This window comes from Gadus chalcogrammus, chromosome 21 (assembly GCF_026213295.1).
Source record: "Gadus chalcogrammus isolate NIFS_2021 chromosome 21, NIFS_Gcha_1.0, whole genome shotgun sequence".
Taxonomy (NCBI): domain Eukaryota; kingdom Metazoa; phylum Chordata; class Actinopteri; order Gadiformes; family Gadidae; genus Gadus; species Gadus chalcogrammus.
In genome coordinates this window covers 13,357,481-13,385,442 of record NC_079432.1, presented here as the reverse complement: position 1 = coordinate 13,385,442, position 27,962 = coordinate 13,357,481, and the positions used below count along the sequence as shown (strand labels likewise).

Sequence of the window (27,962 nt, the reverse complement as noted above, 5' to 3'; positions counted from 1 at the left end):
TTTGCCTTGTTATTACTTTCACTTTATCCTTCTCTTCCAATATATACCCCGTTAGCAATCCGTTCAGAGAACAACCTTACCTCAGCAAACAAAAGTTAAAGCCGTTCGTCCGTCGTTTTATCCCGTGTTCTCTATGCGAGCGACGCGCTCGAGCTTCCCCGGACAAACACGCGCCCAATCAGCTCCCCGGCAGCAGCAGCCTATAGGTGACCCAGGTGGAGTATCCGTCACTCCGCGGCGGAGGAGAAGAGGAGACGGGGAGACTAGTGGAACACACGGCACGAGGTGTCTGCGGGAGTGGAACAGCTGTACAGATGGTGTTGGTCCAGCGGCAGCTGTGGTAGCGTCCCCCTCTACCTCTCTCACTCACACGCACACGCACATACGCACACACACACACACACACACACGCACACGAACGCATACACACATACACACGCACACACGCGTATACAGCAATTATGTGTTGGTGGGTGGGCTGTGTGAGCTTGGAGGCAGAGTGGCCAGGTTAAAGCAGTGTTTCCTCGTGTGCGTATGTTTGGGTGCCATCATGACAGAAATGTCAGAAATGGTTGAGAAAATGTTTGCCATAAAGAGTAAAGTTTCTCGAACTTGTTCATTCCTCTTCTTTTAGACAAGATGAAAGAATGAACATCAAATATATATTATAGCAGTGAAAACATATATAGGCCTACTAATATAAATGAAAATATATGATTGTATGGTGCACTAAGACAGGGCACATGTGATGGTTTGTGCAAAGCCAGCTAGCTCCTAACCTTTTGGGCAGAGAAGGTGTGTAGGAGAGGGGTGCTACCATGTGTCAAGCTAGCAAGTTGTTGCTCCCCGCCTCGTTCTCTCCTTCAGTTGTTTCCACCCATGGTAATATTGACATTAATGAGCTGAAGAAAATCAATACGGGCACTTTCCAGCCATAATCGAGAACAAGAAAAACATTCATGCTAATGGATCTTTCTGGCTAAATAGATTCATGTCTTTCACACACGCCAACGTCAGCGATCTGTCTGCCCATGGGAGGGGTGTAAGCCTCCACTTTGGGCCAGCTGAATTATTGAGGAAGAGTAAACAGGAAACAAGATGGTCCACTGGGGCTTGGTGTGTGTGTGTGTGTGTGTGTGTGTGTGTGTGTGTGTGTGTGTGTGTGTGTGTGTGTGTGTGTGTGTGTGTGTGTGTGTGTGTGTGTGTGTGTGTGTGTGTGTGTGTGTGAACGGGGATGCTGGAAGTGTCTGTTGAAGCAGGCTGCTATTAGGGGACTCTTGAGCTCTGATGTTTCCTGTCAGGCTTGGGACACATACAAACACACACATAAACACACACCAAGTATGACTGAGTACAAATCATGAGTACCACGATTCCCATCATTGCTCGCATCTGATCCCACACTGATGTGTGTTGGGGTCAGTGCACTGCACTATGTGGGATTAACATTGTCTTAGTAAGTATGCATCATCGGAAATGAACCATCTTCAACACAGAAATACTGGCCCGAAATTGGTCACTAATAATTTGGAAATAGTATATTTTGTCAATTTTGAACACGGCTCACCTTTCCCAACTTGGGTGCACTACTGCAAAAATAATAATAAAAGTGACCTCATATCTAAAGCGTCCTTCAATAACAGTCGCAATAAAAAAAATGGTTTTGTATTAATAATACAAATACTGAATTGTGTGTGAAAGGAAGGGTCAGGGTTAGATCCTGAGAACGGGACACCCCCTGTAGTACTAGTTTGCACACGTAACTTCCATCTGTTTTCCCTGCCTGAATATAGGAGCAATGCACGTCCGCCATTATCCTCCTATATTTCCAGGTGCTCCTCTGTAGCTTGTCTGCTAGGCTACCTGGTGCATCCCCCCCACTGCTTAACATTTGGTCGCCCACCATGATGTCCACATCCTGTGCGAGGAGCCGCCGTGGACCCCCTCCAGTGGATCGCCCAGTATGTGTGCAGCCTTTTAGCTCAACTCTAAACGGCCCCCTGAGATGAGTGTCATGCGCACACAGCATGTTCCCCACATTCCCAATAGTCCTGGATCACTGAGCAGTCCAACAGAGCATGTTGCGCTCGTTCCTGGAAATTCAACCGTGGCTGACAGCTCAGGGCAACAGAACGGGCTCTAGTGGGAAGTTAGTTAGCACTGGCCATCAGTTGACACAAGTGTGCACATAGCACAATCCGCAAACACGTGTCCCGTTGCCAGAGATCCTCTCTTTCTCTCTCTCTCTCTGAACGAGGGCTCAGAAGGCCAACCCTCTGCATCAACCCTCTGCATCACTCTAAGAGGCAGTCAAGCTGTAAGCAAACAGCAGACATGAAAGGTACCCTCAGGTGGGAGCGGGTGGGTTGATGTTAGTGCAGCAGAAATACTGTATATGTGTGTGTGTTTGTGTGTGTGTGTGTGTGTGTGTGTGTGTTTGTGCGTGTATGTGTGTGTGTTTGTGGATGATAGAGAGGGTACCACACATGGAAATGTCTGATTCATAGTCCACTTCAGGACACTAAGTGCTTTAAACACCCACAAGAAAACCATTGAGCCCTTCAGAACGTGAAGAGGGGAATGCAGACGGCACTCCACTTGTGTGGCCAGTGCACGGCTCCAAGTAATAATCCAGCAAAAACAGTAAAAAAAAAAAAAAGTACGCAGTCATCATTTAGACAAAACAAAGTAGACGATATTAAAGTTGTTTAAGGTGAAACAATAACCATGGGCTTTTACTGTCAGGATAAGGCTCACTCAACCCCCAATGACCAAGACTTGGCCTTGATTTCTCAAATAAATATGAACCTTTGGTGGTGTAGACTTCTTCTCACATGGCTGCCACCTGGTGTTTCCCCATTGCTGAGGACAAGTAAGACAGACAATACCGGTCAGCAGGAGACAGGCAGTGTCACATTTGACTGGAAAGCGGTTCATGTAGGCCATATCGTTAAAGTTGTCTGTAAAATAGCCAACACATCCTTTGATACAGTTTTAGCCGTTTGTTAAACTCCTACAGACCTGGCACTTCTTCAATTCAAACCCAAATCGCTGCATTCTACCTACAAGTATCCTTGGGCAAGATGTTAAACCCCCACCTGCTCATTAATGAATTGCATCTAGAGCACAAAAACAGTGTAAATCCCATTGGATAAAACGGATAGTTAAATCACTAAATATATGTTCACAAAGATGCATGATGTCACTTACCATTGCAACAGCATTTATGAGGAAATCTCTTTCATGAACAGAGGCGGATCCTTGGCTTTGGATGGCCTGCCTCCTTCAGGTCAGATGTACCTTTGTAACAGACCTTGGATAGAAAGCATCAAGGTAAATAAAGCTCATACGCATCTCTCAACCAGATGAATCATCGACCTCAATGTTCTCCCACCCACCGTCGTGTACCAAACATCACAGACAACATGGACTATATACAGGGATTATTTTATTAAGTGAATAAGCATCTTCAAAGGATTTATTCATCAAGTATGATCCATTTATTTCCAATGGATCCACGGGTTCAGGTCAATTACAATAACAATGTTCATAGGACAAAATACAAACCTGGGTCCACTGCATTCTGAATCAGATTCACATCAGAAAAACAAAGTGCATTTTACAGTAATATGGCAGCTTTCAAGCAACTCCAAAAGAAAACCAAAACAATGGATAAAATCACAAAGCAATACAGCATTTATTTTATTTCAGAAACGTTTAATACTGTGATCACTTCAAATGTATTTTCTTTTAATACCTTCACACTTTACAAAAAGGACATGAAAGCGAGATGTAAACAGTATTTCAATTTGATCAGTTTTAATCCAAATTTGAAATGGTGTATCTTTACCCTTCACTTGTCCCTTCTGCAGAATGATCAGTCAAGCGCACACACATAGTGCTTGGCCCCAGTCTTAAGTTCCCTTCTTCCTAATCTACAACAAACCACAACCAGGCATAAAAATAAACACACCAAAAATATTTTGGGAACATTTTAAAACTTTACAATACATAGGATGAGTACATATTCCACATCCTGTATATAGGCAACAATTTCTACAAACAGAAAAAAAAATCCACTGTGCAAACATTAATGAAAAATAACGATTGCACATATGTTACAAAATGGAATAGTTGTGGAACATCTGAACCCAATTGGTCTGAGTGGTACAGATAAGCAGCACAGTTAGAGGGCGAGTCTGTGCTGGAACATCCACAGGTTTACATCAATTATCCTTCAACTTTATGAACAATACGCGTCGCCGCAGTGCTGCTGATCTTACAGAAATCACTGGTTTCATCACCCCAAAGTGTCATTCCCTGGTATACTGGTTGTACTATTTTTGCAGACATGGGAGGCAATTGGGAACCTACCGCCGGTTAAAAAGGGCAATCTCGTCTCAACTCCAAGCGACATGGGAACATTGACATGAATTGTCTATTTTTGCAGTTTTCAGGTCTAAGGTTGTCCAATGAAATGTTTATTTCTTGATGTCTGCACTTACTAATCCAGACAGGCCGAACACACGGACTAGACAGACACAAGATTCCTACAACAGAACCAACACCTCAACACATTTCTGTTTGAGGAGATTTGTCTCTCTCTCCCTCCAACGTTTAAATCTATCTCTCTGCCAGATGGCGGCAGCACAGGACGATTGTAGTCTTCTCCTGATTCATTCATGTTTGTTGTTTGACAATCGGTCAGGGTGATATTGCCATGCTTTTTCTTTAATCCCTGAAATGTTGATATGCTAATTTTGGAGTATGCCATCAAATAAGAGAATAGTGGTCTATTTTTGGGGGAATCTCCACAAACAATAAAATAGTTTGATAACAAATGGCTTTCATATCCCGACAATGGCATCATACGTAAAGTGCGGTTACAATTGACAGGATAAATGAATACATGAGAGCCTGTTGAACAACCCAACACACACACACAGGCACACACACACACACACGCACACAGGCACACACACACACACTTTAGGCACCTTGATGAGAAATGGCTATATAGTTCTTCTCGCTTCACAACAGTATGTGAACCCTTACCCTATTTCCAGGCATTCTTGCCTGGAAATATACCTTTTTTTACTGCCTATACATGTCAACATTAAAAAAGGGTGAATAACCATCTGCATGCTCTTGTAGCCATGAATGTAAACAAACAGTGGCATGCCCACACAGATAAACACACACACACACACACACACTACATCTTTCTCCATATCTGGGGTCCTGTTGGGCTCATTGTGCTGTGGAAAGGCAGATGGCTGATTTAAAAATACAGACCAAGTTACTGGGGGCTCCACTACAGACACACACCCGTCTGGTTCAGAGCTGTGGGATGACTGTGGACGACATCACACAGCGTGTGGGAGTGTTTTTGTGTCAGCAGCTGCTCTCCGCGAACACTACGACGACGACTACTACTTCAAAAGTAGAGCTCGTCCCCAACATCGCTCATCTCAGCTGTGGTTCAAAAAGGCACGTCCTGGCTCCACCCACCGCTCAGTGATGAAGCCTCACACACACACACACACACACACACACACACACACACACACAGACACACAATCTGCAGTTGCTTAACTCACACACATGCATACACAAACACCTGCACGTAATATGCTCTCTGATTGTATGTCTTTAAGCTTCTTTATGGTCTCCTCCGGTTCTTCTGACCTGTCTCATTGGGATTAACACTGTTTTTTTTCGCAAAGTCAGTTTGTTGGGAGCAAATGATGAGAAAACTCAAAGGGTAAAAAAGCATGGCATTCTACTGGTCACCACTAGAGGACACAGGAAACAACACAACAGTAGGCTTGAAGAAGCACAAACTACAATGAGAAACATTGCAGAACCATATAACCATATTAGGCTCAAGGCAGAACAAGCAAAACAATCAAAGAGGGTTGGGGGGGGGGGGGAGCTATTTAAATAATAACATAGGAAGCAACCCTTTTCATATATATTTTTATATATATATATAAACATAACACTGATGTCAGTTGCACTTTACTAATCAATCAACTTAATTATTGGAATTATAATACAAGGAAATAAATTAAATCGGAGAAAACGTCCCACGAATGTTTACGCTGTGGGAACTAGGGAGTCCTCACCGCCATGACTTCCTACTGAAGATGGGGGGAGCTCCTTCTCCCACGACCCTCTCCTCTCGGCGAGCCGTCCTGAAGCTGGGAGCCCTAGAGGCTGCGGCGGGGCGAGGTAAGGGGGCGGGCTGCGTGTCCTCCTCCCCGTGCCACCAGCATGCTGCTGCGTCGTAGGCCACGCTTCTCCAGCACTTGATCCTATTGCTTGGTTTTCTTACCGGGTTTTGTTTCTGAAGACCTTGTGAAGAAATGGGACGAAAACAAGGGACGTCCCGGACACTACTCAGGTGGGTTCCCCATGGCACAGCTTCCGATGGCTTTTCAGTGAGCCCCCCCGGGCCGGGGGTCCGGGAGGTCCCCCAGGGCGGGCTGGCGCCGCCTGTACAGTACAGACCGGGGAACGGGGTGTGGAGACCCCTCTGACCCAAGCGGAGGACCACCAGCTTATGTGTGCGTGTAGAAAAAGACACCGCCCTGTGGGATGGCTCTGGCCGGCGGGACTGTATTCAACAGGAAGGCTTTACGTTTTGTGAAGAGTACAGGCAGTCCCCAGAAGTACCAGGCACAAAACATGGCGGATTCTAAAGTCCTTCTGAATGGGTTTCAATAGAAAAATGTGTGGTGTCTGGTTTTTATGGTGGGCAATGGCTCACCAATGGTTGGCAATATCGGTAGTGGCAAGGGTGGTCTGACGGGTTTCAAGCTGAGAGGTGGGGAGATTCTCGATGCACCATACTTACAAATGTCGAAAGAGAGCAACAGAAAGAGAATGGGAGCGAGAGCGAGAGAAAGAGCAGTGCCAGAGAGGGACATGTCTAGAGGCGGTGGTGGTGGGGGCTGGGTCACCGGGTTGTGCTTGGAGAGGCCCTTGTTCAAATGATTGCTTTATTCCCCTCTTCTCTCTCCGCGCTGGACATGGTCGTCCTGAGTAGTAGGACAGGGGGTTGGATTGTAGGACGGAGGGGCTCCTGGGAGCCGCCTCCAGGTTCCTCCTGCCTCTGGGCCAGGACAGACCGGTGGAAGTGTGTCTCCAGAGCTGGTGATCCAGCCTCCGATTTTCCAAGGGATGAACCGTCCCTTTGCTCCTAGTCCCTTCGGTGTGCGTCAGCGGGTTTGTGCTTTTCAATACATGTCGGAATGGATGCCGTGTGTGTGTGTCTTTGTGTGGCTGTCTGGCAATGTGTGTGTGTGTGTATGTCTGGCAGTGTGTGCGTCAGTGTGTGTGTGTATGCGTGTGTCTGGCTGTGTGTGTGTGTGTGTATGTGTGTGTCTGGCAGTATCTGTGTGTGTGTGTGTGTCTGGCAGTATCTGTGTGTGTGTGTGTGTGTGTGTGTCAGTGTGTGTGTCTGGCAGTGTCTGTGTGTGTGTGTGTCAGTGTGTGTGTGGTCTGGCAGTGTGTCCGGGTGTGTTGGGCGAGTCAGTTCATGTCGATGGTGTTGAACACCCACTCGGTGAACTTCTTGAGCTTGGCAGCGGAGGTCTGAGACTCCTCCTTCAGCCGCTGGTTGTCGTCCCACAGCCTCTTGATCTGGGTCTGGAGGCGCGCCTTGTCCTCGCGCTCCTATCCCCCCGGGGGGGGGGGGGGGGGGAGGGAGACATGTACCATGAAGTTCATTTAGTCACTCTGATCCAAAGTTGCAACTGAACTGAGGACAACCGATACAGGCATCCAATCTTAATTTGACTAGCTGCCACTAGAATTCAGTGCTGTGCGGCGCAGTTGAAAATCAATGCTTATTGCTGAAGTTAATACATATGTACACAAAAACATGATTAAATCTAATCTTAGATTTAAGATTAGAATTCTCAATGCAATTGTAGATGGCTAATCTTTCATTCTCTCCGAGTGTGTGTGTGTGTGTGTGTGTGTGTGTGTGTGTGTGTGTGTGTGTGTGTGTGTGTGTGTGTGTGTGTGTGTGTGTGTGTGTGTGTGTGTGTGTGTGTGTGTACCTTCTTCAGGTCCTCCTGCAGCATCTTCACCATGGCCTCCAGCTTGGTGACCTTCCTCTCCAGCCCTATGTGGCCCTCGCTGGGGGGGGGGGGGGGGGGGGGGGAGTTTAGGGAATACCCTGGGTCTCTTGCCGTCTGGTTTTGTTCTCGGTTACACGTGTCGGTTAGGCGTGTGTGTTTGTGTGAGAAAGATCAAATATGTGTGTGTGTGTTTGTGTGAGGTAGATCAAATATAAGTGTGTGTTTGTGTGACGTAGATCAAATATAAGTGTGTGTGTGTTTGTGTGAGGTAGATGAAATATATGTGTGTGAACGTGTGTGTGTGTTTGTGTGGTGGATCAAATGTATGCGTGTGTGTGTGTGTGACGTGTGTGTGTTAGATAAAATATATGTTTGTGTGTGTGTGTGATACCTGGAGGAGGGTCTTGATATTGGCGGGGGCTGCAGCTCTATGTGGGGCTGCTGGGGGCTGGAGGCGCCACTGCCCCGGTGATGACTGGGGTCTGAGTACACAAAGCCTCTCTGGACTACACACACACACACACACACACACACACACACACACACACACACACACACACACACACACACACACACACACACACACACACACACACACACACACACACACACACACACACACACACACACACACGTTATCATCGTGGCGACCACAGCTTCAACAAGCGGAGTTCCAACTGCAATTGTAATGGAACAGTGTTGTAACAAACTAACAGTATAAGTATTGAATCTCTGTGTGCCTATATGTGCAATGTGCACCATTTGTCTCACCGTCAAAGGTGTTGGCCACGTCCACCAGGTGCGTCCAGTCCAGGGGGCTGTCCCTTTCCAGAGACGGTGGGAGGGGCATCAGCTCCTGGGGGAGGGGCCTACGCTGACGCTCCACCAGCTCCACCAATGAGGTGTCGGACGCAGACAAGTCGCCTGCGTGCAACACACAGGGTTAATGAGTTGTAACATAGTTCACACATTCATACCAACAGGCCACATATGTCCTTGGCGACCACAAGAAGCCATTCATTCATGGACCAATTCTAGAGGTACGAGCAGCCCAGGTGTTCGAGGGACCCAGAAGCTCAAGGCCACAAAAACAAGAGTAATTCCCGCACATAGCCACAAACCAAGTGGCAATGACAACACATAGCCGCAAGGGACAGCATAAAGACACATACGGGGTTCCAGGGGGCGGGAGTTCAGCACCATGCTTAGCCAATCAGACAAACAGCAATAATAAAACGCTAACATACATGCATTTGTATTTAAGCTGTATAAATGACACCACTTAGACCGGACGTTCCTCAGAAAAATCTCTTTTCTAATCTTTAGACAAAATCCATATTCCCCACTTTAGACACTTGGGGGCAGCAGATACACAGAGACACGCGGTGGCATTTGACGTAGGCCCATTGAGTATGCACACCCACACACATCCTCATCTCAAGGCCTGCTTCTCTGTGTGGGCAGGCGAGCCTTAACACAGGTACAACACTGTTGTACAGTCATTAAATTCAGGTTTCTATATATAAAAATGATATTTGAAATACACTTGCGAACATAACTGCGTTCTTATCGAGAGACGCAAATGGCGAAGCACATATATTTAGTCCTTGGGAGTGACGAATCGATTGACAAGCAGCATAACATTTTAATATTTTACGATTATTATGAAAGACTGCTGCTCTCTGCTCGGACTAAAACCTGCTCTAGTACGGAATAATTATGTGCCGCCGTGACTGAATGTGGAAGTGTTAGTACAGCCAAAACCAACATACACTATAAAAGCCCTCATCAAAACCTTGATACTGGGGTCCACCCACTATATGGTCCCCCACTTCCATCTACACTGGCCTTACTAACACGAGAGAAATATACTGTCGATTTTACAAGTGATTCAGAAACACAAAATAAAAAATAAGGTTTCAGATGAATGTGCAATATATTGGTTGACGACAGGTGACGTAGGAACTGAGCGCTGAACGTCACAGCGTGAGAGCTTCTGTCTAGAAGGCATCCTATTTTTCCTTTCAATCTAACCCTAGAGTGTAGGACCACCTCAGGAGGCGGCTTTGACAACCATCTCCCCAACATCTCCCCTAAGGCCATCAGCGCCCGCTTTAGACGGCGGGTGACGGCCCTGTGCAACCATCTCCTGAACGTTTCCAAACGTGTGATTCTGGTGGAAACAAAGGCCATCGTTAGCCTGGCTCAATCAATCAATCAATCTACATTGAGATGAGGTCTGGGAACCACACATTCATTTTCTCGTATTTGAGGCGTGGTTTACGATTGCCCGGAGCCGTTTATTGGGCGCCACGAATGTCTATCATCTGAGTCTGTACGTAGCTCATAGCCATTCGAAGCCTGTTGGTAGCAGGGCAAAGACATCCTTCTTGGTAATGAAAGATTTAACGCCGAAAGATGCATTTTTCAAAATAAACTTGCGTTCTAAACTAAATAGAACACTATCTAAGGCCGCATCGAAAGGTAACGCGTCTGCTGCCCTGGTGTTGGCCCCACCGTGGAGCTTGATGCCCAGCTTGTAGGAGGGCCGGCGCAGGGGCACGCCGCGCGTGGTGGGCGAGCGCGGCACGGTGGAGCAGCTGAACAGCACGTCGGAGCCCAGCGTCTGCTCCGACACCGAGTCGGTGAGGGGCGGCGGCCGCTGGCCCCGGTAGATGCTCTCGTCGGACAGCGTGCGGTGCAGGGAGCGGCGGTGGCTGGGGGGCTTGGACCCCGGGGACGACTGGGGGGGAGGGGAGAGAGGCTTCGTTAAGAAGGAGATGATTTAGGAATCGCCTTCTGTTGTTTATCAGATCACTTTTAGCATTTGATCAATAAAGAACTTCTGGGTGATTGATTTTGTTTTTGTTACTTTTCTTCTCAGTGCATAATAGCCCTGAATACAAAGTTGATGTTGATTAATGATGAGCAGAGGGCGGGCACGCAAACTGAGGAAGAGGAGGGAGGGCAACAACCATAATATATCAAATAGAAGGCATAAACCCAGTCATACTCATACTTTTTGGTTTGTGTTATATTACAATAATCCCATAATATACGGTAATGCGGTCCATCAACCAGGGGAAAGTCCACTGTAATAAGGAGTGCGTATGGTAATGGGACCGGCTCGGTAACTCACTCGAGGCAGTTGGGCAGCAGAGGACGGTGGCTTGACTGATGAGCGGCGCTGGGTATCGGTGTGAGGGAACACGCCCCTGGTCAATGAAGTGCGCCTTTCCTTACTCATTCTTAAAATTACCATCGCATCCCCAAACAACATAAATCAGGATCAAGACGTGGGCTGGCGGTGGTTGTGCATGCGGTAGGCGGCTCCATGTGCGACCCAGCGAGAGCCACAGAGGCCAGCCTGCGGGGCTCACCTTGTCCTTGTGTCTACGGGGCAGCGGCGGGGGGCTGTCGTTGTGCCTCTTGGTGTCCTCCTCCATGACCGACTTGGCGTAGAGCTGGGGGGAGTGCATGTCCCGCAGGGAGGGCCGGGCCGCAGGCGTCGGCACGCCCCCCTCCATCCCGCCCTCGCCTGGAGACTTCCTGACACACACACACACACACACACACACACACACACACACACACACACACACACACACACACACACACACACACACACACACACACACACACACCATTTGTTATGGGATCAAAGGCACACATGCATTTGGTTTGCCTAGCAGTTAACAGTGTGTGATATGAATACAAGATATACACAAGTTCTTCTGCAGGTTTTGTGAGACGCCAACACGAGTACGTGTGCAACGCTGCCGCAAACCCTGCCCAGCGGGGAAGCGCATTTCATTGATGCCATGATATTTCCGCAGCAATGACTCATTCGCCAAAATAAGCTTGAATTCTCCCCAAAGGATCTGGCTTCACAGTGAACAGTGTTTTCTTGGTATGCTTTTCATGTAATGTGGAGGCGTCCTCGCTAGGCTTGTCAATCAAACGTCTTGGAAGCCTATTAGATCTCCTGGCATTCACTGTTTTCTATCCTCTAACGCCCAGATTCACTGTGGTGTGCGGAAATAGTCACCCACTATAACCACTATAACGGCACCGAAATCTGTGTCTATCAACATGGAAAACTAATCTAAAGGTTCTCTTAGCTCCGCCGGAGGAGGGGATCCAAGTACTGTGACCACTGCGACCACGCTTAGTCACAGATCAGAAGGAGACCAAGCGACGGCGTTGTCCCTCGAAATCAGCCAACCAAGATTTCCTGGTGGAAGCGCATTGACAATCGCGGTATTGCCAATCCAAAGCGCCTGAAGGCCGATCTAATCCGAAGGCTTGGGACCGTTGCCAGGGGCCACGAATGACTCGTATGCTGGTTGCACAACCGAGGACGCCTTGGAGCAAGGCACTTGAGATCCCAAAGCTTGTGGCGGTGACGTGTTGCAACCGTTTCTTCTGGCTGCAGAAGAGTGTCGGCTCCAGACGGCTCTGCACTGTTTGCCTTCTGAAGACACCGGTTTTATTTTTAACCACCCGAACAGAAGCCACAATATTGTTCTTTCTTTCTGTCACATGAATCATAGCAACATTCCTTTCATAGATCTATAAAAAACACCTAAACACCCAAAAGGCAGATTTTCTCAAAAGTACATTCAGCAGATGTTCTTTTCCGAAGTGAGGCTGTGAACAATCCCCACGCACAATCTACACTGGAGTAGCGACAACAAATGTGACATTTCTGAGAACCTCATTAAAAAAAACAAAGAGTTCCCCTAGAATAAAAATGTATCAGGAGTGATCCTCCTCTTTCTTTGTCCTTACTTGCGCGTGTCTCCAAAGTCCACAGAGTTGATGGTGGAGCCGGGCTTGCGCCAGCCAATCAGGTACTTGGACTGAGCGCCCTGGCGAGGGTAGAAGCTCTTGGGGCCCGGGGACACCGAGGAGGCCTGGGAGGAGGGAGAGGTGGCCGAGGAGGACGACGACGAGGACTCCTCACGGGGAGAGCTGTGGCCCGAGTGGCGGGAGCTGAGGGAAGAGCACAGGGAGTTCCACCATACTTAAACCTGCACTATGTCACTTCGCAATGGCAGCCAGTGAAACGTGTCTGAAGTGAACTCACTCTCCCACCAGCGGCAAATCTGAAAATGTGTTGCTACTGGGAAACCTCACACAGTGCAGGTTCAACTATGTAGAATCTTTGAACACACACATCCAATATGTACAATTGATGAATGTCCATGGGCCCAAATTAAGAAGTATTAGTGCGCACACACACACACACACACACACACACACACACACACACACACACACACACACACACACACACACACACACACACACACACACACACACACACACACACACACACACACACACACCTGGAGTGGGAGCCGACGTCGCTCAGACTGTATGTGCTGCTGTCCCGGACCAGCAGGTGGGTGGGGGGGGTGCGGCCCGTGCGCTCCATGCTGCTCTCCGACGGGGGGGGCACGGGCGCCTCGGCCGCGGCGGGGGAGCGCTCCAGCATCCTGCGGCCCCCCTCGGTGGGGCTGTGCCACGGGGAGGGCGTGGCCCGCTCTCGGCTGTCCCGGCCCTCTCGGCTGTCCCGCCCCTCTCGGCTGTCCCGGCCATCCCTAGACCCGCCCCCAGCAGCGCCGGGCGCCAGCAGGGAGCTGGAGCTGCCGTGGTGGGAGTGGGGGTGGGCGTGGCCGTGGGAGTGGCCGTGGTGCGGCGCACCGTAGGAGCCCGTGTCGATGCCGCTGTCAGCTGAGGCGCCCCCGAGGTAGCCGCCGCCGCCCAGGCCGTTGGGCTCCGCCTCGGCCGGATCGCCTCCGGTACTAGAGGGCCCCCCCCCGCCGCTGCTGCCGCCGCCACCGCCGCTGCCACCGCCGCCGCCACCGCCGGCCCCCAGGTCAAACCACTTGTCGCCGTCGCTGAGGCCCCCGCTGGAGGCGGTGCTGGACAGGGTGTTGCTGCTGGAGTGGCCCGAGTAGGGGCCGTCCGACTGCACAACACACGGCAGGAGGGAGACGGGTCAGTCCGGGTCGGAGGCCAAATGCTACGTTTCATCAGGGCTAATCCCGGGCTAGCGGCTGAGACACGCTGCCGCAACCTTCGTGAAAACCAAAACCAGTGGAATGGAAACTCCTCACACTTTTATATTTAATATAACGACGAAATGGCATCCTGACAATAAACTGACTATGTTGCATAAATAGTTTGTAAAGTCACATAAAATGTGACCCTTACTGTCTTTCATGCAGCCACAAACTTTTAGGGCTCATGCTGTGATAATCCTGCGATGAAATGAGTCTTGCATTCCTCAGTAAATTCGCTGGAATAAAGACCTTTTCATGCATTTGTTTGATGATAAAGTGTTTGTGTTTCTCGGCGTATTCACTGCTTGAGAAGCCCTCTTATTACATTTGTATGCCCTTCCTCCTACGCTGGTAATCTCTTTGCAAGCTGAAGCTACCGCTCATGATTAGTTTGAGTCGGCACCAAACTCAGTAATATCAAAGAAACACTGTGGAGAAACGAGCAATATGTTTGATGCATCATTGATTGTGACTGTTGGTGGGGTGAGAGCTCATGGAGAGGCTGACCTGGCTTCCTTTCTTTGGGGACAGGTGAATGACCTGCTCCTGCCTCTGGATGCGTGGAGCTCCTGAGTAGCCTGGGCCAGACTTCGCCACGGGCGCTTCTGCAAAGTACACAGACACACACACCATTGAAGACCATCACATGGAGGCTTTTCAGTCACACACAGCAACACAAAAACATGATCTGGGTTATAATGAGACATTTGCATCATAGTTTATACCCAAGACTTCAAAATCAATGATAATCTAACTACCTATCTATCTATATTTATATATATATTCTTCCTGTCCCACATCCTTATCACCATTTATTTAGCTAGCAGGGAGATACTGTCTGTGTGTGTGTGTGTGTTTGGGTGTGTGAGAGTGTTTTTCGGCATATTAAAATAATGTGCTAGCCGCTCGAGTATAACAGCCAGGTAATGACTAGAGCCAGACGGAGGAGAGAGGAATGACAGAGACGAGGTGTGGTTTAGCAATGGGCACCTCATTATACCACTCTCTGTCTCTTCCACTAATGAGGTTGTTGTTAGCGGGTTGTGTGTTAGGTCACGTGCACTCGTGTGTGTGTGTGTGTGTGTGTGTGTGTGTGTGTGTGTGTGTGTGTGTGTGTGTGTGTGTGTGTGTGTGTGTGTGTGTGTGTGTGTGTGTGTGTGTGTGTGTGTGTGTGTGTGTGTGTGTGTGTGTGTGAGTGAGTGTGTGTGTGTGTGTGTGTGTTGTTATTATTTATTTATTGACGGAGCTCATGAATATTGTTGTTCATAATGCATCTTTTCTCAGTTGTGATCTTGGAGTTGCTTTGCATAATATGCTTCATGTTACGCATGCTCTCCATCGCCTCAGTCGATTGATTCCTTGCACAGATCAGGGGATTGCTGAAGAACGTAGTACAAGGGCCATACGATCGCTGGTCCTGTGGGACTGTGCGCTTGTGAAGGAGGGGGAAGAGAGAGCAAACGGAGGGCCAGGATCGTGTGACTGGGGTTGTTTCTGAATGGCAGAAAGACCGCATAATCAGAGAGGACGATAGGGAGAGATTCCAAAACACACTACTGGCATGCTCTGGTACAAGATCTTTTTGGGGGTTTTGACCGCGTCCGAGCGGGCCCCCCGGTCCTAGGTCGGGCGCACCACAAAATGAAAGACTAGGAAAGCCTTTCTCCTTATTTTAGCCCTTGTGTAGGCAGTGTGTGTAGGCAGTGTGTGTAGGCAGTGTGTGTGTGTGTGTGTGTGTGTGTGTGTGTGTGTGTGCATCAGCTGGTGCCTAGAGGAATGCGACATTTGAAAAGAGGTGGAGATGCAGCGATGGTTTAGAAGAAACACTGAGCAGCTCGATGTGAGGACTGTCAGAGGCAACTCTACCTATAGAAGGGAGCTGCATGAGAGAGACACACTGTGTGTGTGTGTGTGTGTGTGTGTGTGTGTGTGTGTGTGTGTGTGTGTGTGTGTGTGTGTGTGTGTGTGTGTGTGTCAGAGAGAGATGAGGGGGAAGTAAGTAGGTGGGTGGGTGTTGAGTTATAATACAAGTTGACCTTGAGGTGGCAGAAAGCGCCTGAGGAGGCACGAGGGAGCGGAAGCAGCACACAAAGAGAGGTGGTTATACAACTGTATCCAGAGGTATACCCCTCTCTCAGAGCCAGAAACAGAGAGAGAGAAAAGCCAGGCAGTAAATACATAGAAATAAAATAAATGAAAATGAATGAAGTGTTCACCGAGGGGAGAGAGAAGATGTTCACACACTGCTTTTCGAACTGCTGTGCTGAGAATACTTAATTTATTTCACTGTGCTCCCTCTCTCCCACTGCTCTCTCCCCGCTCGTCTCTCTCTCCAACTGATCTGCTCAATGCCATCTCTTTGGTCTCTCTCTCGGCGCTCTCTCTTCCCCCACTTCACTTTCCGACTGCTTTTTCTCATTGCTATCTCTTTGCTCCATACCCCGTTCGCTCTCTCTCTCTTTGCTCTCTCACACTGCTCTTTCTCTACCATTCTCTCTCTCTCTCTATCTCTATCTATTTGCTCTCTCCCCCGTTCTATCTCTTTTGCTGTTATCTCTTTGCTCTCTCCCCCGTTCTCTCTCTCTCTCTCTCTTGCTGCTATCTCTTTGCTCTCTCCCCCGTTCTCTCTCTCTCTCTCTCTCTCTTGCTGCTATCTCCTGCGCTCTCAGCGTCACTACCATCTCTTTGCTGTGCCTCCCTCTGCTGTATCTCCCTGTCCTCTCTCTCTCTCTCTACTCTTTCTGCTCTCTCCCTCTCCCTACCTCTTTGCACATTCTCTTGATGCTTCGCAGAGGCTGCAATTTCCTTGGCACCCAGGAGGAGGGAGAGGAGGAGGTAGAGGAGGAGGAAGAGGAGGGGGAAGAGGAGGGGGAAAGAGAGGTGGAAGAGGGGGAGGGTGGTCAGCGCCAATGCAGCGGTGGGATGGGGTGATGGGAGCTGGGAATAAAAGAGGACAGACAGGTGGCTACAGTTCCCATGTCCCGTGTTCAGGGAGGGGACGTGAGCAGAGAGTCCTGATGAATGCTGAGCTCTCTGCAGCCACGGACAGCCTGGCTCGCTGTCTGTGTGCTAAACCTTCAAAACAACGCATGTACAGCGCATGGAAAAGGAGAAAACCTTTTCCGCCGCCCACTCTAGAACAGAACGAAGGACAGAGACAGGTGGAATGAAAGCAGAAGACCAACAAGGAGTATTCTGCACATACTGAGCCTTCTTTACTTCGAATTCAAATCACACGCATACTCCCACACAGGGAATGACGCGTGCACACACACACCCACACACGGAATGACGCGTGCACACACACACACACCCACACAGGGGAATGACGCGCGCACACACACACCCACACAGGGGAATGACGCGTGCACACACACCCACACATTTTGACGGTGTAACATCTGTTCCACTGACAATCTTGCTTGACCTTTATGTGATACGATACCTAACTTTTCTAGGAGCAATAACGTCTATTGTTTTCATTGTTTCCCCAAAATACACCCACGTTGTTGTTTCTGTGATTTAATATATCAGTTTTTCATGTGGATAATGCGTCAAAATTGCAATACTGTGAATATTGCTACATTTTAAATTCCACACTTTGTCAAATGTTTCTGCATTAAAATGTAATCCTTGAAATTGTATTAGATAATGAGACCAAGTCAACATAAAAGAAAAGTTTACCTGCAGAGCCTCTGTCAACCGCTCCCCCTTCCTCCATCCTCGACCAATTAGGAGTGGACTTGCCGCTGGACCCGCCTTCTCCCACAACCTGACGCTCTGAGGACATGGGGGAGTGACGGCTGCCTCCGAATCTGGACGCGTCACACACACACACACATTATAGTAGTATATACATTATATTAGTATTAACCAATCACGAGTGACTCATGATCAGTTAGGGCTGTACACACACACACACACAGAGACGGACAGATCCTTACTGCTCCGGCATGGACTTCTGGGTCCTCCAGTGGGAGGAGCTAGCGGAGGCGTCACTGGAGCAGGACAGGTTGCTGGGGGAGCTGCGGTTGTGGGGGGAGCGGCCCAGCGCCAGAGAGGACCCCAGGCCATAGCCGTCACTGCCCCCCGGGGACATCCTGGTGAAGAACACACACACACACACACACACACACACACACACACACACACACACACACACACACACACACACACACACACACACACACACACACACACACACACACACACACACACACACACACACACACACGTATGAGAATAGATGAACAAAGTTTGACAGGGTCCACTGGGTAGGCTGCTTCGCTGATCTATTCAGCACACATCTAGGTGGACACGCCCCCTTGTGATGTCAGAAGAGGCCCTCATATGCGCGAGTGTGTGCACCCGTGTGCGTCCGTTCCCCCTCACCGCTTGGGGTCCAGCGGCCGCCCGTCGCTGCTGACGCTGCGGGGGATGACGCCGCCGCCGCCCCGCTCCAGCCGCTCGGCCGACAGCGTCTTGCCCCCCGAGCTGCCCAGGCTGACGGCCCGGTTGGGCGTGTGGGGCTGGGGCGAGGCCGTCAGCGACTGCTGGGGGCTGCTGGAGGTCCGCTGCCACTTGTTGTTGTTGCTGCGGAAGGGGAACTTGTACTCGAAGGAGCCGCCGCTGCTGCTGTCGCTGCTGCCCTTGTAGTCCACCGTGGGCCCGCGGAACATCTCCGAGCAGCCCCTGGGGAGGCACGCCGCGACGGGTGTGTTAGCAGGGCGCCGGGTGTAAGGTGTGGATGTGTTAGCATTACGGCGGGTATAGGTTGTGGATGTGTTACCACTACGGTGGGTATAGGTTGTGGATGTGTTACCATTACGGTGGGTATAGGTTGTGGATGTGTTACCATTACGGTGGGTATAGGTTGTGGATGTGTTACCATTACAGTGGGTATAGGTCGTGGATGTGTTACCATTACAGTGGGTATAGGTTGTGGATGTGTTACCATTACAGTGGGTATAGGTTGTGGATGTGTTACCATTACAGTGGGTATAGGTTGTGGATGTGTTACCATTACAGTGGGTATAGGTTGTGGATGTGTTACCATTACAGTGGGTATAGGTTGTGGATGTGTTACCATTACAGTGGGTATAGGTTGTGGATGTGTTAGCATGTCGGCGGTATAGGTTGTGGATGTGTTACCATTACAGTGGGTATAGGTTGTGGATGTGTTAGCATGTCGGCGGTATAGGTTGTGGATGTGTTACCAATACGGTGGGTATAGGTTGTGGATGTGTTACCATTACGGTGGGTATAGGTTGTGGATGTGTTAGCATGTCGGCGGTATAGGTTGTGGATGTGTTACCAATACGGTGGGTATAGGTTGTGGATGTGTTACCAATACGGTGGGTATAGGTTGTGGATGTGTTAGCATGTCGCGGTATAGGTTGTGGATGTGTTACCAATACAGTGGGTATAGGTTGTGGATGTGTTACCAATACAGTGGGTATAGGTTGTGGATGTGTTACCAATACGGTGGGTATAGGTTGTGGATGTGTTAGCATGTCGCGGTATAGGTTGTGGATGTGTTACCAATACAGTGGGTATAGGTTGTGGATGTGTTACCAATACAGTGGGTATAGGTTGTGGATGTGTTACCATTACGGTGGGTATAGGTTGTGGATGTGTTAGCATGTCGGCGGTATAGGTTGTGGATGTGTTACCATTACAGTGGGTATAGGTTGTGGATGTGTTACCAATACGGTGGGTATAGGTTGTGGATGTGTTAGCATGTCGCGGTATAGGTTGTGGATGTGTTAGCATGTTGGATGGTATCTGTTATGCATGCGTTAGCATGTCGGCGGGTATATGTTATGGATTGTGTTGGCAGGTTGAAGTAATGGATGTGTTGGCGCGTGTGTTTTGAGGTTATGGATGTGTTAGCATGTGTGTGTTGGAAGTTTATAGCGGAACGGTCATAACAAATCTGACCACCGGAAAACAAAAATCCCAGACTCTATTTATAAGAAATAGCTGAGCATGACAGTCCCCCCTCAAGCTATGGATGTGTTGGCAGTGGGCTGTGCACTGTCAGCTGTGTGATGCTAACCTAAGTGGAACCTCTAAAGCAGGGGTGTCAAACTAATTTGAGATGGCCGGCCATCATAGACCGAATGCCACTGCATTGGGGCCGGACAACAACAAACATTTCTCATCCGCTTGACAATATTATATTCTTCCCAAAGGAGACCAGTGTGTTTGTCATTCCTTTCCCTGTGGATATTGCAATGGTGGCGAACATAAAAAATAAAATGTAGCCGTTACTTGTGGGCACACAGGATGGACTTCGGTCAATAAATACTTATTATTCCAACCATCTTGACAAAATGATTTGCCATGAATCGACAGTTTAACCATTCTTTGTTTTTTATGTTATTTTTTAAATTATTACGAATCAAATCTATCGATTTAATATTCCAATTTTCTTTTGTTTTTGTAGGGTATCCCTTCAAAACGATCCCTCCAAAATGGTGTTGCATTATTCCCACTCAAAAATGTTGTTCCCAATAATAATGCAAGCATGTGGATTTTTATATTAAGTTTGAAAATGAAGAATCTGCTAATTATAACAAATTGTGAACAAAGAATTAAACATTATTCTACCGTGGCGCAACTCGAGATTGTCATGGTTACATTGAAAAGAAGAAGAAACCTCTTAGTGAGCGTTGATGGGGACCTTGGTTTAAAGCTGCTGAATCTTTTAATTAAAATAAAGATTGAAGAGCTACAACTTGAGTGTAATTGGTTAGAAATGCCATTGCAATCGATGAGCTATTACTGACCGAAACGCTCTGTGAGAATATCTTCTCCGGTTAACTACGCCTGGACCTGTATGACACAAATCCGATTTTAGACCAGCCCTGGCATCGTCCCTCTCCTCCAAACCGAGATATTCGTGTGGAGGTATCCCCCGTCCCTACCAGCCCCCAGACCCCCCCCACCCACCTGCGCGGCGTGGCGTCGTCGTACGGCGGTATGATGACCACGCGCACCGCCACCGACGTCCTCAGCAGGTCAATCATCTGCTCGTGGGTCAGTGTCGCCACGGCCACCTTGCAGATCTCCACCAGCCGGCTGCCCTGCCGCAGGCCCGCCTGCCAGGCGTAGCCGTAGGGCTCCACCTGTGGGCGAGGAGGACTCGTTGCAGGTCATGGTACGTAAAGGGAGATCACCTCCTGACAGAGTGGATAGGAGCCGTGTTCTAGGGAGCCTGAAGCACTGCCCCGACACTGCAAGAAGGAACACTCGATTTCCAAGGGGGTGATCGAGGCCTTAATGCTGCTGTACGTCTTCTGTCCATCCCGCTGTAGAGCTGATATTTGGACAGCTGGTCAACACCGTTGGACACACTGATTGTTCCCTCGCTCCCCGCTGTAGGTAACTTTAGGACAGATCAAAGATATCCGTCCAGTATCCAAATATCCATTACCTAAGGTAGGTTTGTTATGATGTTTATGTTGCAGTGACTAAGCCACATATTCAGAGTTTAAGCATGCATTTGTAGCGTCTCATTCAAGGAATGAGGTATCGCTGCTTATACAAGCGGCAAGAATGGCAATGTTTATTTATGTGGAATTACCGTTACTAAGCCACCAAAACGGGTTGGCATTTATGCCGTCAAGATGATTACAATCGCAGACAAATATGCGTGGGTTGTTTGCAGCAGTTTGCTGACAGTCGGCCGCCGTGGCAGCGGCGTTGAATGAAGGTAGAGTAAGGTGAGAGAGGCTTTGCATGAGGAACCTACAGGAACGGCCTTTTCTCTGAGCTGCTGCAGAACTGAACGCTCTCAAACCTTCTACACCGCTACTTAAGGAGCTGCATATCGGAGTACGTGTCTAGGGCATCACATCTGTCGCACGGCACTCTGCGGAATTGAAATGCAAAATAAGATGACACAGTGAAACGAGTCACCCTCAGATCAACCCACCTCAGCAACGATGCCCTCGTAGTTGACGTGGAAACCCAGCTGACCCAGGCCGTTGCGGCGGAGTGTCATCTCTGATGTCTCGCAGCCTTTGGTCAGGAACTGGACCCAGGCAAGTATGGGGAGGGGGTGAGACAGGAACATTTTCATTATTCATCATTCATTATTCATTCAACAACAAGCAGGTCACAGTAATGGGGAAAATCTTTGCATCAGGGCAACTGATTGCGTGATGTTTGTGGGTTGAAAAAATGTGCTTAAGTGATCCCTGAGGGACCTGTAGGACTATAAATAAATATGAACTAAAATTCCAATAACAGGCCATAGCCTAAGTAGTGCACACAATCATGTGTGCACTACAATCATGGGCGCGCACACATAAAAAACAAACACACACACAAAAGTGACACTCTTACAGTGGACTTTTATTTGAATAGATTTCAGCTCTCCTCATTTATTTTATTTATTATAAATGCATTAATGACCCGAGTAAGCCATGGCAGGAAGGAACCTGGGGTGAAGGAAACGAGAAGTAAGGGCTGTCAATAGAGGCGTTTGTGAGGCGCTGGGTGAGGACCTCTGCAGAGAGAACCCCGCCGCGCAGACAGACTCTGACACTGGGTACCCGGGGGGCTGCTTTAAATATGTGCGCACGTGGGAGTAGCAGCGGGAGATTGCCTAGGAAATTATGGCTCGCTGGGGGGGACAGGGGGGGGGGAGGGACATAGAGGAATGAATGAGAGAGAAATAGAGGAGGGAAGGAGAGAGACACAGAGAGGGGGAGACACAGAGAGGGAGGGAGAGCTTAGTGAGAAGAATTTCATTCTGAAAGCCGAGTTCCCCTCCTGGTTTTGAGGCACAGAGTCGCTGTAGCGGTCCAAATGAGTGGAGATTAATGCCAGATGCATAAAATGAGACATGAAAGCAGTGAGCTCCTGAGCTGTACCAATAACAGCCTGTGTGTGAGCCTGTGTGTGTGTGTGTGTGCGCATGCGTGCGTGCGTGCGTGTCTGAGCCTGTGTGTGTGAGAGCCTGTGTGTGTGTGTGTGTGTGTGTGTGTGTGTGTGTGTGTGTGTGTGTGTGTGTGTGTGTGTGTGTGTGTGTGTGTGTGTGTGCATGCAGAATCAAAGCCAATGTCGGATTTAGACATTTTTTTGTTAGGCTATATGAATGCACATACACGCACTTGCACACACACAGACACACAACAGTGAGTTGGAAGACGCTGTGAAAATCAAGGCATTCAAAAGGACTGATGATTACATAAGGAAACGGCTCCTTTTATTTATTTATTTCCCCCCCCCCCCCTCTAGCCAGTTCCCATGGAAACAACAGAGGAAGAGCTTGGACCAATTACAGAATGTGTGTCTGCGCAAGGCTGTGTGCGCTTTGAGTGTGTGAGTGTTGGCGTAGGTGTGTTCGCTCCTTTTGCCCGCACATGTGATATGTACAAGTGGGTTGGCCAGAGGTGTTTACGTCGAGTGCCCTGCATCAGAGCGCCTGTACTGAAATACCACGGCTTGAGCCCGTCGCAGCTGTCTCCACCCATTCGCTCCACTACCAGACTTGATGCCAACAAGGAATAAAAGGCCAGGCAGAAGGGTCAAATCGAAGCTGCCCGTCCTCAGCTGGCTGCTATTAACCTAAAGGCAGACGAGACGGCCTTAACTACAAAACAAAAGCCATGAACCAGAAGGGAAAGGAACACTGTTGCCTTTCATTTCTGGTTCATGTTTTTTGTTCGTCCATTACTTTTGCCATCATGTCGATTTGCAAGATTTTGTTCTTTAAAAGAAAAATAGTTTACCGTTAGTAATAAAAGCCGACAGATGTTACCGCGCGTGTCTGGATTGTTAATGAAGGGGGTGCGATCGGCAACGTTTGCCTGGAGGCTACACGGGAGATGCTTACATGTGTAGCCTACTTTTGCTTCCTGTGATGTAGCGCAAGCCTATTATCCAGATATACAACCGCGCCGTGCGTAGGCTCACTGTAAAGGCTCTGGGTCTCGTGTGTTATGATGTCTAATAGTCAACCAATTCGGCGATGGCCTTTGGTTACATTCATTATTTATTGGGATTTATGTAGAGTTGTATACATGTGGAAATAGCTTGTAAATGTATCTTTGGGTTGAAGAAATTGGGCCAACATAAATACCCAGTATGCAGAAGCTGAAACTGCGTAACACACCGACTCTTGGGACATCCGTGCCCATGAAAGGAGGGCTGTGGACGGCCTCACTCACCAGCTCAACCTGGGGGGTCCAGCTACAGCGGACAGCTCTGTTATAAGGTCTAGGAACTGTTATCTAGTCTGTAGGAGCCATGTTGAAAGGAGATGACTATGGCTGCAATCGGTTGGCTATACGTAAACGCATCGGTTATGCTGTTTGAAGACATCGCTTCCAGTGAAGTGGCGGAGCAGCGAGGTAGTTTAACGTAAAGCAAAGGAGATAAGCTAAGTCTAGGTGCACTAAGTTTAGCCCAAAACCTACACAACCGTTCAAGGGTTTTGCGTCACTTAGAAATATTTGTTCAGTCTAGACATGTTAATGTGGTAAATTACTCTTTTAGCTCGAAACGGCAAATTTTTTTATGGAATATCTACATAGGTGTAAAGAGGCCCACTTCCAGCAACCGTCACTCCGGTGTGTGTTGTAATGGTACATTGTTACGATAATCGGGTTAAAAGGCTGATTGATGATTAGAAAACCTTTGTGCAATTATGTTAGCACAGCCGAAAACTGTTGAATAAAGGCGTGAGTTTACATGGAAAAAATGAAATTGTCTTGGTCACCCCAAACTTTTGAATGGTAAAAAAACATAAAACACAGGGAGAATGAAGCCTGGTGAGCTGCAAGCATCCCATAACCGAGATCAACAAAAAGCTATTTCTATGGTTAAGAGAAGCCTACCCTTATTGTGAGTCAAGATTAATTATGTTAATTTTTTCATCACAGCCTCAGTGACTGAACCTAATGACCCTTGTGCACAATGGTTTTTGAGACACGTGATTGGCTCCTGCAACGGGCAAATTTTAGGTTGATTGGTCGAACACCTGTTAAGGGCATATATCAGTTGATAGAGATGGGGGGCCGATCAATCGGTGCATCAATAACGTAAATGGATTCACCTCAGTTACTGACAGTGAATGACGTTCATCTGATGAAGCTGCAATAATTTTTGGTATCAAAATAAACATGGTGTCTGTTCACAGGGTGGTGAACTTGGTTAATGGGAATTTACTTTCAATACAATTCCTTACTTTGATTCTAGAGGTTGTAGATGTATTTTTCCTTGCGTACCAAATAAGTTATTTGTGTGGGAAGCCCCTGAAATACTTTGCTTTGTTGCTTATTGATGAGACAGTCTGTGAGCATGTCACATGATTCACACGTTTGTTGCTCAGCCATTGAGTCATCGTCTCTGAACCCTGCTGCATAAGAACCCAGAAGGCGATGTCTGACTGGGCAGGTCTAGTTTGCTGGGCATGTTAACTTAAATTGACGACTTAAAGGTGACACAATATACCACCAGGTGTTAGTGAGATTAGCCGCTACAAGCTGTTTTGAAAGTCTGCCTCTTCTGACATCACAAGTGGGCCTGTCCACCTAGATGCATGCTGGATAGATCCGTCTACCAGCCTACCCAGTGCTCATCCGTCATACATCTAGGTGGACACGCCCACTTGTGATGTCAGAAGAGGCAGATTTTCAAAACGGCTTGTAACGGCTAATCCCGCCTGGTGGTATAATAGGTCATCTTTAAAGTGATCCCCAAAGTGGTCGGTAGCACCCTGAATCTTTATAATAAACAGAGGAAACATGTCCGCCCTCACCTCCAGCCGCTTGACCACCTCCTTGAAGTCGTCCGCGTTGTTCCCCGCGCTGCGCAGGCTCACGCACTCGCCGCGCTCGTAGAAGACGCGCAGGGAGGCGGCGCCGCCCAGCGTCCAGCCGATCACGTCGCGCGTGGCGCAGTTGAACACCAGCGCCCGGGCCTCGCGCTCCAGCAGCACCAGGAAGTCGTTGGAGAGCGCCAGCAGGGCGTCCACCTCGCCGCCACCGCCGCAGTGGTCCTCGGCGTGCACCGCCCACGTCACGGCGCCCAGGCTGCGCAGCTCGGCGCCGGCGTACGGCCGGCTGCGCTCCTTCTTCTTGTGCGCCAGCGAGATGAAGGGGAACTTGCCCGAGGGGTCGATGGGCGTGCTGGTGGTGTGGCGCTCCGCCAGGTCCCGCAGGTACTCCTGCCGCGTGCGCGTGGCCATGGCGCGGAACTTCTGGGACTTGTGCGCCGCCCCCTCGCCGTTGATGACCTTGGCCAGCAGGAAGTCCCGGAAGACCGAGGACTTGGGGAAGGTCACGCCCTCCGGGATGGGCGGGCCGAAGGCGGGCACGTCCTTGGAGCGGGTGACGGCCACACTGAAGGGGGGGGGGGGGGGGGGGGGGGGGGGGGACACACAGACCACATATGGAGATCAGCGGGCACAGTACTTTGGGCAGACAACAAGTCTGGTGAGGTCGGAAGAACAAAAAGGCATGATTGCGGGGAAGATGAACAAACGCATACCTTGCCAAACATGGTGGTTGAAACTAATTGCACCTCCCAGATTTTGTGAGGTGCAAAATCTGTATGAATCCTTCTCTAAAGTTGACGGCAATTCTAAGTTGTGTGCTATGAGCCAGAAAAGCGAGGCTTTATTTGATTTGATATACCTGTGTCTCTTACTAATAGTAACGTTCACCGACCAAACCGAGACCGTATTGAATATAAAACAAGTTCCGCTGAAGGAAAATCAAGTCCCCTTCTTTTAAAGTGTGCTGGCTGCTTTAGAAGGACAGATGGAGAGACAACAGTAATCCATCGTCACACAAAGATTGATGATTTGACACATCCCTAAGTCACAGCGCAGGTGTTATACTGCTGCATTAGTCTGCCATGCAGGTAGCATTTACTTTCTTTTGGGGTAGAGGTGGAAATCCTGATTTTAACATTTGTAATGCAAACCCTTAAAAAAATTGTGCTGAAAATGAGTTGTTGAAGGAGATGCCCTAGGTTTATAGGAAGGGTACACTATGGGTACCTGCAAACCCTTCATCATAACTGCTCAACAGGGTTTTCCCTAACCACTTTTCCTTTGTCAAGATAAAAACAAGACAGGATAACAACAAGTCTGTCTCTTTGAGATTCACATGAATGAAAATACATCTCATTGTGTTTTATCCTCAAAAGGCAAATTCTCTGTCTGGGTGTAGTCTGGGGTCATAGGCCAAGTGTTGCATCTCGAAACATTAAATACTCTGTTGACTACACAGGGTGTTTGTTGCGCTCAGTGTTTTGGCGCTGTTGGCAGCTGATGTGTGAATGAGGTGCTAGTAAGAAGCTATAACTACTGCCGTTTTGTAGTACTGTTGTGTGAGCCATGCTCTACAAATTCTGGGGATTTGTTAGCACATAGACTGCATAACCAGATTGGACGAATAAGCCACTTACCAAGGCTCTGTTTCTCACACTCACACACACACACACACACACACACACACACACACACACACACACACACACACCCAAGATGAGTGTGTTAAGCTATTCCAAGATACCTTTATATAACAATCCCCATCTTGAATTCTTTAAAAAGTGTTGAAATAATTATAGTGTTTTTAGCCATGAAAATGCGCCGTGTGAAAGACATTTCATTTTCATGGAGAACACATGAAGAGGTTCTCGATGGGCTGAGCGAGTGATTGCACACAAAAGGCTATTCTCTCTCCTTTTATTATCCGTCCCTCATCAACGACGTCGCAATAAGAGCTCTGAAAAGCACTTTGTGGCCAATTGTGAAGGGCCCGGTCCGTGAGTCACCTGA

The 27,962-nt window shown here is 48.6% G+C and overlaps 2 protein-coding genes across 2 annotated transcripts in view; both read right to left on the bottom strand.

Annotated features, from left to right (window-relative positions):
- The window catches only part of rgs6 (regulator of G protein signaling 6), a 59,268-nt gene extending 58,945 nt beyond the window's left edge, over positions 1-323 (bottom strand). Inside the window, exon 1 of the mRNA XM_056581802.1 lies at positions 81-323. The gene's annotated coding sequence lies outside the window, so the exon portion shown is untranslated. The remainder of the gene's footprint in view (positions 1-80) is intronic.
- A 2,497-nt stretch (positions 324-2,820) lies between these two features.
- The window catches only part of sipa1l1 (signal-induced proliferation-associated 1 like 1), a 34,220-nt gene continuing 9,078 nt past the window's right edge, over positions 2,821-27,962 (bottom strand). The window contains exons 9-24 of the mRNA XM_056580831.1: positions 25,935-26,517; positions 22,101-22,199; positions 21,116-21,291; positions 18,554-18,853; positions 18,106-18,261; positions 17,846-17,976; positions 14,669-14,766; positions 13,956-14,067; positions 13,442-13,892; positions 12,882-13,085; positions 11,471-11,639; positions 10,608-10,833; positions 8,862-9,014; positions 8,482-8,596; positions 8,070-8,148; positions 2,821-7,680 (exon numbers count right to left, since the gene is read on the bottom strand). Of these exons, the coding sequence (XP_056436806.1) occupies positions 7,537-7,680; positions 8,070-8,148; positions 8,482-8,596; positions 8,862-9,014; positions 10,608-10,833; positions 11,471-11,639; positions 12,882-13,085; positions 13,442-13,892; positions 13,956-14,067; positions 14,669-14,766; positions 17,846-17,976; positions 18,106-18,261; positions 18,554-18,853; positions 21,116-21,291; positions 22,101-22,199; positions 25,935-26,517 (3,196 nt within the window). The 3' untranslated portion in view covers positions 2,821-7,536. The remainder of the gene's footprint in view (positions 7,681-8,069; positions 8,149-8,481; positions 8,597-8,861; positions 9,015-10,607; positions 10,834-11,470; positions 11,640-12,881; positions 13,086-13,441; positions 13,893-13,955; positions 14,068-14,668; positions 14,767-17,845; positions 17,977-18,105; positions 18,262-18,553; positions 18,854-21,115; positions 21,292-22,100; positions 22,200-25,934; positions 26,518-27,962) is intronic.